General features: G+C 32.1%; 1 protein-coding gene across 1 annotated transcript; it reads left to right on the forward strand.

Annotated features, from left to right (window-relative positions):
- The first annotated feature begins 4,682 nt into the window (after positions 1–4,682).
- Positions 4,683–5,125, forward strand: LOC131619764 (putative lipid-transfer protein DIR1). Its single transcript, XM_058890830.1, has 2 exons — positions 4,683–5,001; positions 5,091–5,125. The coding sequence occupies exons 1-2, from the start codon at positions 4,683–4,685 to the stop codon at positions 5,123–5,125; spliced, it is 354 nt and encodes a 117-aa protein (XP_058746813.1).
- Positions 5,126–12,239: the final 7,114 nt, after the last annotated feature.

Consider the following 12,239-nt stretch of genomic DNA (forward strand, 5'->3'; position numbering starts at 1 on the left):
AAACAAGTCATATATAGTTGATTTCATTGCATGAAAACACAAGACAACATAGTAAACATGTGTCGTTAATAATATAAAGAGATACATGAGACAAATATTTATATCACTATTATTTTATACAAAATAATAAAATGTGAAATATAGAATAAATTATATTAAATAAAATTTATGTTTATATGTTTGTTAAATAAATAAATAACATATGAATTAAATTGTATTAATATTGTGAGATAATATGAACAACTCATAATCATTTTATAATCATAAAAATAAAATTATTATATAATTATATATTCTTAATTTCTTATTGATTATATGAATTGTATAATCCTAAACACCTTATTAATTAAATAAATAAATTAAAATTTAATATAAATAATAATAGAACGTGACATAACATAAGAAGAGGATAGGGATGACAATGGACAGGGTCTGATAGAATGTTATAGTACCTCGTTTTCATACTCGTAGTTTGCAATAATCTTCGTATCCGAATTCATACCTGCGTGAGTATCAACGTTTATACTCGTACCTATACCCTATGGGTAGCTAAGTAGCTTTAATGTCATGTTCGAAAAAAAATTCTATCTCCTTCGAAATAAAGCAACATACAATAAAATGGTCATCTAGCTTGTCACTCAAGGCTAAATGCAATGGGGCGGATTCAACCCGCACCTCTTAACCTTTTTAGGGGCCTCTGGAGAAATTTCCGTTTTAACCCCTAATTTCGGAGATGTATCTCTAAACGCACCACATTTCATTTTGTTAGGGGTTTATTCAAAAATGCATCACCGGAACATTTTTTTTCAAAATCAGGGGGTGTTTCGAAGATGCATCTCTGAATAATTTTTTTTTTTAAGTTTTGGGATTTTTTGGAGATGCATCTCCGAATTAGGGTATATACATTAAACCCTTGACAGAAACCCCACATTTTTGTTTTTATTTCAAACTTATACACTCAAACACCCAAAAACCCAAAAATCTCTACTTTCAAAACTCATTTCAACTGATTTCTACTCATTTTCACTCATTGCAACTCATTTCAACTCTTTATTTCAACAAATTTCAACAACTCTCAAACCTTCAAATTTGAGTAAGTTTCTCCTAATCTCTTGTTCTACTTTGCATGTGTATAATAAGTTTTTTAGAAACATTTAAATTAATTAGGTTGAAGTATAACTTGTTAAATATGGTTGTTTGGTGTAAAAATTGCATCTTTGGGTGATTTAGGTTGAAGCTTTAAAAATGACAGTCGCGGGTGTTTTCGGAAGAGAATTACCGAAAACACCTCACATGAGTTATGTCTGGGTTGTTTTGATTTTTTCTAACATGTTTTTTTCCTTCCCTTTGAGTAATGATTATTTTTTTCCAAAAAAAATGGCTGACAACTCGAATAGAATTAGACTCGAAAGGCCAATTCAAACTGCTTCCGCTCGACGTGAGAGAGCTGAGCAGGCTATGAGGGGTCGAGAGAAGAAGTGAAGGGAACATCTACTTCTGCTCACAAGAGTTGTCTATTACGTGCGTCCTCATCTATGGATAATAAGGAGGTACCCAAGGAGGTTCATGTTCCGACACCCGAGGAGGTTAGTGTTCTGACACCCGTGAAGGTTAACCCGAAGGATCCAGGAGGGACCTCTGACACGTCCCTCTTGATCAATTATTCTGATCATGTCGCTCAACATGTTAAATTGATAATTACGTGGATGTAACATACCTCCGGTACTTCATGGATTTGGATACATTGAAGGAGTGGAACTGGGGGCCGACTGTTTGGTATACCTATACCAAAAGCTGAATGAAGCCTCTAACTCGAGGACGGGATAGCTTACAGGCTCTTGCACACTGTTGACGGTACCTTTTATTCCAACTATTAAATTTATTTTACTATTAATAATTTTTCTTACATGACTCTTGTTCATTTTCCAAGGATGAATCACTTCTCATTTCCACCGCATTCGTGGTTTTGATCTTGATCTTGACTATACGGAGGAGGTGCAGAGAGCTGCCATGTCTCTCTACCCTGGAGGGAATCAGGCTGTGCCGCCGTTCCGGGTGTATCTTGATCAAGCTGTTCATGATGACATCTTATGGACGCCGTTCGAGGATCACATGGAGATTATCCCATTCGACTCCATCCCATTGTACTCCGGGTGGCTGACATGTGGGACTAACAATACAGTCAAGTATCTGCCGGAGCGATGCATGCAGCAATTTGGCTATGTTCAGACCATACCCAAATCTCCATTTCAGGCTGCTCCCAACACCATTGTCCTTCGGGATCTCGATGACATCTTTGAGGATTGGGAGTAACATATGATGGTGCAGGAGTATCGGTTGATGCAGGCATCCAGTAGTTGGCATTATGTAGAGGTATACAAGACATGGTTCTACACAGTGTCACACGCTATCATGACACCAGATGCTCCTGGACTTCCACTTAGGCCAGCTCATGAGGAGATCTTGGAGAATCAGTCGGGCAGGCCGATGATGACCATGCCAGTGATCTCTTTCTAGTTTGTCAGCAGATACAGTTGATTGTACTGAAGGCTTTGGAATTAGGTATCATTGAAAGGGGCGGTCCTGAAGTGGTGGTCATCATAGAGATGATGGTTAAGGAAGCAATAGGTGCGGTGTGATATAGGAGGCAGGGGAGGGGCCATGAGGTGAGAATTAGGCATACGCAGTAGGCTATGTCTTTTTTTATTCCAGAACAATTTATGTATTATTTTTATTATTCCAAAATAATATATTGTTTTTATTATCATTTTTTATTTGGTATCATCTTCCATTTGCATTTTTATTATTGTTTTAATCTAACTATGTATCAAAACTTTGTTGATTTAAAAAAATAATGTCACTGTCAAGAGTTTCGGAGATGCATTTTTGAAATACTTTTATCTTGTGTTAAGGATATTTTCGGAGATGTATCTCCGAAACAATCTCTTTTGTGATGTGTTTAAAGATGTTTCTTCAAAAGATATTTTGAGATTTTCAAGTATTTTTTTCCACCCTACAAAATGTATAAGGAATTAAAAAAAAGAATGAACAAAATCTTAGCTACAACACATAAACAAAGTTAAATAGGGACAGGCTTGGGATATCAATCGGCAGGGCCGGCCCAACCTGTTTGGAGGCCTAAAAAAAATTTTAAAATGAGACCTTTAGAATATATCTTAAAATAATAATTTTGTAATTGCTAAGAGTTGAATTCAAGACCAAAAGAAAAAGAGACTTAAATTTTAACAACCCAACTATGATAATTTATGTGTTTAATGTATCATTATATATTATTATAACAAAATAAAAGAATGTTGAGGCTTTTTTTAAAACCAAACATTTGAGGCCTAAAGCCCTAGCCTTAGTGGCTTCGCTCTTGGGCCGACCCTGTCAATCGGGCGACTCATCATGTCTAAAATGGTTTTGAGAAAAAAAAAAAGAAGATATTTTTATAGTATTTGTTTTCACCGCATCAAAGATGAAAAACAACATGAAAAGATGCAAATTGTTGTTTATTTGAACGAATGTATTATTTAATGGAAAATGGTAACTAGTGCCCTCAGACAATGATTAAAATTTTAAAAATAATAAATTTATTTCGATAATTTGCATATTTAATGTCTCAAAAATTAAAATATTAAATCTTTTATATTTTTTTTTGAAATATTTAACTATTATTCTAAAACACTGATTAGCAAAACCCCTATCTTATGTAATTTATGTACGATTTATTTGGTCATGGTTGCAAATATTTAATTAAATTGCAAGGTAATATAAGTTTTGGTGAATTATTTTTTAATTAATTTATAAGTTCAATAATAATTGCATTTATTTGAAGATTCTTGAACTTTTGTTTATTTGTTTAATTTGTTTATAAATATTATTGTATTAGTGGGACCAATCCGATATTTTCTTTGTATTGTCTGATTTATCATCTAGTTTCAGCAGGTTTATGAACAAGTTCACGTCTAGAAATTGGCCTGAACAATGTTAGGGCTGATTTCAAGCTACTTACAATCCAACCCAACTTGTAGTTTGTATTAGGTACATAAAATTCATATATACAACTATCCTTTTTCACTTTGAAAATATTTAAAATAATATTGAACTACATTTTTTATTTGTGATCCTAATATATAATAATAAACATTACACGTATTTGTAATCTCAAGAGACATGCTTTGAATTCCCATCAAATAGGTTTAAAATATCATTAATATAATTTAATTTCTCTAATATAAGAATATAAATGTTAATGACTATATATTAGTTATGAATTATTCTTTTTAATACAAATTTAATTCTCATGATTGCTTTTCCATCAAATCTGAATTTTAATGACGGTATATATATAATTTATGAAAATATATATACATATAAATTTGAATTTTTACCGATATTTTATAAATTTAAATTAATTTGTATGTATATAAATATAAATTAATTTAATTTTTTATATTCATTTAATGTGATGATATTGAAAAGGTTTAATTTTAAAATTTAGGTGTCGGGTTTTATTAATAAAAACATTTTAAGTAAATAATAAATAGCTATGATTTTTTCACATCTTCATTCCTCTATATAAACTACTATCTATCAACAGTTGTTATCCAAGTTAACAATTCTTCATTTCATTGTTGATCAAATTTGAGAAAAGATCACTTAGATTTTTTTTTATCACCATGGCAATTAGATGCTTAAACTTTGCAACATTTATACTTACACTAAGTAGTGTCTTAGTGCTAGGAATTTCTATTGATCTTCCAATTAATTGTGGTGGCAATGTTTTTGACATTGCACTAAAATGTAAACAGTACGTCGAAAAGGGTGGACCCCCAACTGCACCATCAGAAGCTTGTTGTGCAACATTAAAAGATGTTGATGTGGCATGTTACTGCAAGTTTGTGACTCCTGATATTGTAGATAAAATCAGCATGGAAAAAGCTTTGTATGTAGCAAAAACTTGTGGAGTTAAACCTATTCCTAAAGATAAATGTGGAAGTAAGATAATAACTTTTTCTATTTAAATAAATATTATTTATTTTATGAAAAACTAATATTAATTTCTATTTTCAATGTTATTCTTTCAGGTTATACTATTCCTCCTCCTCCATTTAAGGCTTGATCATGATTTGGACTTCTGACATTGTGTTAGGTTGAAATCTTTTATATATGAAAGAAATAAAATGGACATTTATGCTTTCTCTTCTTTTGACATGTATTCACATTAGTTCAATGAAATTATCTCATTGTTATTAATATAAATAAGTTATAAGTTTTTATTTAGTGCGTGTATTAATTTTTTTCTTCAATATTATTTTAGCATGCACGGTCAGTATAAATAATTTAAAATGAAAATCAAATTTCAATTAAAATTTAACTCCCTCAATTAATTGACATTGTAAAATTTATGCAGTTTATACCGCATACAATTAAGTTCTAAAAATAAATAAATAAATTTGAAGGATGATAGTTCTAATCTAAAAGTAAAAGGCATTTCACTAGCACAATCTCCTTTATCTCTTAAATTCTCACCATTTTTAATTTTATTTTTCAATTTGTAACATAATTTATAGATTTTTTTAATGATGTTAAAATTGAAGGTTGAGGGAGATATTTGAAATAAAATGATTTTTCAATAGTTTTAAAATTAAAATTTTTGAAAGATGGGACGGAAGATTAATAGACATGTTTTTTTTATTAAACTAGTATTTAATTTTTATTAAAATATCTTACATATGTTATTTTAAAGCGGACTGTCAGCCCTACCCCGCTATATGCCCGCTAAATTAAAAATGAACATAAAAATCTAGTCCGCTCTACTAAGGAGGTGGACGGCGAATTTGGCTGCCTATTTTTTTATTTTTCATTTTTTTAATAAATAAATAGACTTTTTTGTCTTTCAATTAAATTTAACGCATACTTTTTTAAATAATTTTTTATAAAACATTTTCTTAAAAATTTTTACTTAAAAATTATTGCATATTTTCTCAAATAAATATATACAGTAAAGTCATCAAAAATTAGAATTACTAAAATTAACTAAAAAAGAACGAGAAGGCGCCCGAGCTCAACCCCTATTTTCTTTGTACTCCCCCCAATTTAATAGTCGATTTTTAGATAAAATCAAGGATAAAATTAGGGGAAAAATTAGTAAAAATAAGGTGTGAAAATTAAAACATATGAATAATAAGTGGTGTAAAATTTTTGCCCAGACTGTATAAATTTTCTAGCTCCGCCACTGATCCGATGTGCCACCCCTCATTTTAAATGGATTAAATGGAGCATTTCTTAAACAAAATCCCTGAATTCATACGATATTTTATTAAAATATTTAAATGTAAATATATAATATTAAAATAATTATTTAATTTTTTTTAATCTTTGTTACCAGATAAAATGTGAATAATTTGACATGTCACTAAAAAAATAAAGTCATTTAAGAGTATATAAAGCAATCTAAACCAACCCGGACATTCTAGGGTTGGTTGAGTTTGCGAATTGTGTATAAAGCAAATAGTTAATAAATTTAAAAAATATATAATAAAGTTCAACACAACTTTGCACATTTCACACAAATAAATTGAATGAATTCTAATATCTAATAAAAGTTCTTTCATTAATATATATATATATATATATATATATATATATATATATATATATATATATATATATATATATATATATATATATATATATATATATATATATATATATATATATATATATATATATATTAACACTTCATAATATAAAGCAATGACACTACAGTACACTAACATGACACCGATATATAATATAAAAAAAATAAGTAAATTAAATGAAATAACAAATGTTTGTGTCGGTGGAAATAGATAGAAATGCCACTTGAAGGGAGTTGAATAGTGTTTGTTCCTTTTAAATATTCCCTCCGTTTTTTATTATAAGTCCTTTTGAAAATAAAATTGTATTTAAATATAAGTCGCTTTACAATTCTAATGAATAATTAATGTTACTTTTTCTACTATATCCTTAAATATTTATTATTTCTCTCCTTTCAATTATATAAATTTATCTTCCATATGTCATTAATGAAGGATAGTTTTGTAAAAACCTTTATAATTTCTCATTTTCATACAATAATTATTATTTTTCTTAAACTGTGTGAAAAGTCTAAAACGACTTATAATAAAAAACGGAGGGAGTATTTGCTTTTGATTACTGAAACAAGCTTTATTTAAATAAACTGTAAATGAAATCAATAGTATAATATAAATATTATTGTGTATGTAATTTGTGTATAAATAAATGAACTTTAAGCATAATGGGAGGGCGTGCTAGGACAGTGTCTCCAAGGCACAATTGAACATATATATTATGAACGCGAGGTTTAAGATATTAGCTCGAGAAACCGGACACCCCCTATGTGTTAATCGTTAGCGCATCTAGGGCTCTGGTATTTCGCGGAGTTGGAGAGGCCTAGCCTGATCCGAGAAGAGCTAATTCAGTTTAGATAGATTTCATTCAAGAACACCTAGGTTCTAATAATCAATAAGAAGATTAGTGCTAAGTTTCAGATCAATGAATAAATCTAAATGAAAGAAGAAAGAGACCTCTCTTACTGGACGCCTAAAATGCATTAAGCTTTGCTTCAACATATGAGAGTTTTTAGTGGAACCAATGAATCACGCGAGCTGGTTAGATGCGTGGAACATATTGCTCATAGTAGCTAGTAACGCAACTATGTAGTAGAAGGAAAGGATCCTAAATCAACCTCTTTTATTTTTTATTATTAAGACTGGAAACCTTTCTAAAATGGAGTATGGCAAATAAATGATAAAATAATAAATATTTATCATAACCACTAGTAGGGATATGAATGGAGTCTCGTTAAATAAAGAGAGTTGTAAAGATTTATCGTAGTTCACATAACTTGGCTACTTCGGTCCTCACACTTTGTGAGGGTTTCCCATTAATGATCAATAGATTTTTTATACTTGTCTTACACCAAGATGTATTTTATTTAGGGTCAGTTTAATTTGATTCAAATGAGAAGGAGGGGAAGGGATGAATTTTAATGAAGGGAAGAGAATGGGAGGGAATGGGAGGATAGGGAGGGGAAGGGAGAGGTTTTAATGAAAAATATGTTTGGTTCACAAGGGGAGTGGAGAGATTTTATTAACAAATTATATTTTTATCCTTATGATCTTATATAAATTATATGATATTCAAAAAACTTACTACTTATTACATAATGTTAAAAAAATTGAATACACTTTATTAACAATATAATTCTCCGACATAAATTATACTATATGTTCATCAAAATTTTTAAATCGTGATGAAACATCTAATAAAAGAAATATATAAAATAACTTATTATTAAATAACAGAAACATTATACATAATTTACACAACTTATATTAAATAAAAACTATTTATATTATTAAATATTATATATAATTTATATTAAATAATTAAAAAAACAAAAAAAACAATAATTTGAAATGAGTGGCACTAAATTGTCAATGAATAGTGTCTACAACATAAAAACTAAAGGACGATTCGAGGTGATTAATCACACCTACAGCAATATCTCCACGCGTTCATACAATAGAAACCGAATACTTAGGTGAGTTTCTTATTGTGGGTGTAGTTTCACTCATTACAATACACCATAACGGACTAAAAATGTTACGTTCCAGTCATTGTATAGGTGTAACCGTGTAAGCCTCCTTTAATCCCTTTTTAAACTTGGGGATCATCTACACTTCTCGCAGTAGATGAGGCTTTAATGGATCAAGACGAGCTTATTTGTCTTCTCAAGACATATTTACAATGTGCATAATAGCGTATGATCTAACAAGCTAATAGCCACCATCACGACCTGCAACTTTTTGTCAAAGATTTGATTCTTGCCTATTTACAACCATCCCGCCAGAACTCTGTATGAAGTCGTCATTACAAACTATCCAAGAGTCTTTTTTGCTATCATTATCGTATTGGTCAAGTTGCATACAATTACCTGGAGGGTTGTAGCATTCATTTTATATTTCATATTTCTAACTTAAATTTATATCGAGGACCATTTATCATTCCGTTGAGCTATCTGCGAGAGGGTTTTGCAAATCTGTTAAGGACCATTTCCTAAGAGAACAAGATGGTTGCTTAGCTAATATTGTGAAAATAACAAACATAAAGAAAAAAGAGGAACAAAATACACAGGAGATTAATGTAGAAACTCTAAAATCGAAGTAAAATTATGACCATTATCAAATGACAACCATAGAATAACACTATGTGAAAATTGTTATAACACATAATAGACTCTCAAATACCTCAGACCACCAGTTCATCCACACCCTCAAAAACAAATATTTAACTACATCTCACAATACTCTAATATAAGACATCTCACAATACTCTAATATAAGAGTATAAGAGAACAAAGAAAGTCAAATACAAATTTAAAGTGCTTTTGACTGGTACATCTTGTAAAGAGAAACTTAAATCATATATATGGCCTTGGATTCTCTCTTCCATCACTAAACTAAGCAATGTGAGACTTGAAAAATTTTTAATCCTTTATATAGCCTTAGACTCCCTCTTCCTTCACAAAACTAAGCAATGTGAGACTTCTTCAACATATATATTTTCAACTAAATCCAACAATCTCCACCTTGATTGAAAATAATACATTAACTTTCATTGTTTTCACCGACAATCATACTCCACTATAAAGAGTATAGTCACTTGAAGCTAAATCACTCCAAGAATTTTCATATGGTTTTCACGAACAATCATAGTTTTAAAAACTATCATACTCCACCTAAAGAAGAGTATGTTTCACTTGAAATTAAACCACTTCAAGAATTTTCACACGCTAAAAATCAAGTTGAAACTTTATGGTGCAACTTCCATGTTAGGGGGAAGCTCTTCAACCATTCTTTTCTGATGTGGAAGATCAGACAAAGCTTCAACCATAGAGCATACTAAAAACACTTATCCCTGGATCAAACCAAAAGCTCTGATACCAGTTGTTGAAAAAATAACTAACATAGAGAAAAAAGAGGAACACAATAATAACACAAGAGATTAACATGGAAACTCCAAAATCGGAGAAAAAACCTTAACCGTTGTCAAATGACAACTAGAGAATAACACTATGTGAAAACTGTTACAACACATAATATACTCTCAAATACCCTAGGCTCCAGTACACTCACACCTTCTAAAACAAATATTTAACTACATCTCACAACACTCTAATACAAGAGTATAAGAGAACAAAGAAAGTTGAAATACAAGTTTAAAGTGTTTTTGACTACTACATCTTGTAAAGAACAATTTGAATTATAAATATAGCATTGGGTTCTCTCTCCCATCATTAAACTAAGCAAAGTAGGACTTAGAAAAACTTTAATCCTTTATATAGCTATGGATTCCCTCTTCCTTTATAGAACTAAGCAATGTGAGACTTCTTTTAACATATATTTTTTACTAAACCCAACAAAGATAAGTTCTCTTGATGTTTTTCGAGAAATATACATGTCACCCCAAAAATTATACTTGGCACCCCCCAAAATGTATGAAATGACATAAATGTCCCAAGATTTTTCATTATAACATTTTAGGAAATTTACGTGAAACACCTGATTTTTTAAATCTTTGGGCGATATCAGAAATTTGGCGTGCATACCGGAAATTTGGCGAAAATAAGTAAGTTTACAATAGATTTTGTGAAATTTCCGGTATTTTCTATCGGAAATTTTAAAATATTCGGTATTTTGTACCATAAATTTCACAATTTCCGGTATCCTTATAAAGTTATAAAAATACCAGAAAATTTGAAATTCCCGGTACAAATTTCGATACCGAAAATTTTGAAATTTTCGGTAATTCTATTTTTTTTTAAAATGCTATTTTTCTTATATTTTTAATTTTTTTCAGTTAGGACTAGAGGCACAGATGGTACTGTTGCGGGTCGGGCCATTGATAGAGCTGATGCTCTTGCTCGAGCGGCTGCTAATGAGGTTGGTACCCCAGTCTTACGTGCTGGGCGCGTTCTTCCGATTGGTTCTAACCGGAAACAGAGGGATGAGCAGGCGAGGAGGGGTTCCGCGGACCTCGCTGCTGGGGTGATAGAGCGTCCACTGATGTGGACGAGCAGGTGGTTCAGGATGAGGTTGATGAGGCGGCTGTACCTGTTGTTGAGGAGTCGGTGCTTGTTGTTCGGAAGTCGGTGCCTGTTGCTGAGGAGCTGGTGAATGTGGTTAAGGAGGGGGTTGTTGAGGAGAGGGTGGTGCATGATACGGACACCACCACCGGTGTATCTACAGAGCCATTAGTACATATTGATGGAGATTTTCCAAGAGGGCCTTCTAACATGCCCGTTTTGACAGGATATGCTGACCATGTCGCTTATAAGATATGGAAGGGCGAGGTATGTAACATTGCTTAATTGTTTAATTTCTATTACGCAATTTAATTTATATTACTGTGTTTTAATTGTATTTTTTGTTAAAGTAGCGTCCAGTGCTGAAGCTCGCTTCTCACGGGTCAAAGTTGAAGAATTTCCCTGAGAGACTGATGCCTGAGTAGGTGGCGAGGATAGTTCAGAACTTCCATTTGATGGACTTTGCTGGATGCTCCCTGACGATGCTGGATGCCCCTCTATTATCACCTTTTGTTGAGAGGTGGCACCCTGAGACATCATCTATCCATCTTCCATTCGGGGAGATGACGGTGGCTTTGGATGACGTGGATTCCATGTTTCACATATTCATAGGGACCAGGCGGTGCACATGGTGACCAGGCGACAGCGGTACGCATGGTGATGGATGCATTTGAGATTGATGAGGTGTTGTCCTTACTGAGTTTGGTGATACTCGCGGCTTTCACCTCAGGATGTCTTGGATGAGGAAGATTTATCAGCAGCTTGCCGATGCAGGGAGGTACCAGGTTGTCGCTAGGGCGTACATGCTACATCTAGTGGCATGTACTCTCTTTGCAGACAAATCTGGAGTATATATTGATGTCTGTTATCTTTCTCTGTTCAACGACCTTGAGACCCCATGTTGGGCACGGGGAGTGGCGGCATTGACGATGTTGTACACGACGTTTGATGTTGCCGATCCACCACCACCACCACCACCACCTCCACCATTCATAGGTTACCAGGACAGCCGCCTGCAGTTCATCTCCGTACACTTATATAACCTCATGGGTTTGGTGAACCCTGATGGTGAGGTTCATAG

Source organism: Vicia villosa, linkage group LG7 (genome assembly GCF_029867415.1).
Source record: "Vicia villosa cultivar HV-30 ecotype Madison, WI linkage group LG7, Vvil1.0, whole genome shotgun sequence".
NCBI classification, from domain to species: domain Eukaryota; kingdom Viridiplantae; phylum Streptophyta; class Magnoliopsida; order Fabales; family Fabaceae; genus Vicia; species Vicia villosa.

Excerpts from the sequence above, each read along its gene's own strand:
- LOC131619764 (XM_058890830.1), top strand. The coding sequence starts at position 4,683 with ATGGCAATTAGATGCTTAAACTTTGCAACATTTATACTTACACTAAGT. Across the intron at positions 5,002-5,090 it reads TCCTAAAGATAAATGTGGAA|GTTATACTATTCCTCCTCCT; the intron begins GTAAGATAATAA and ends TTATTCTTTCAG.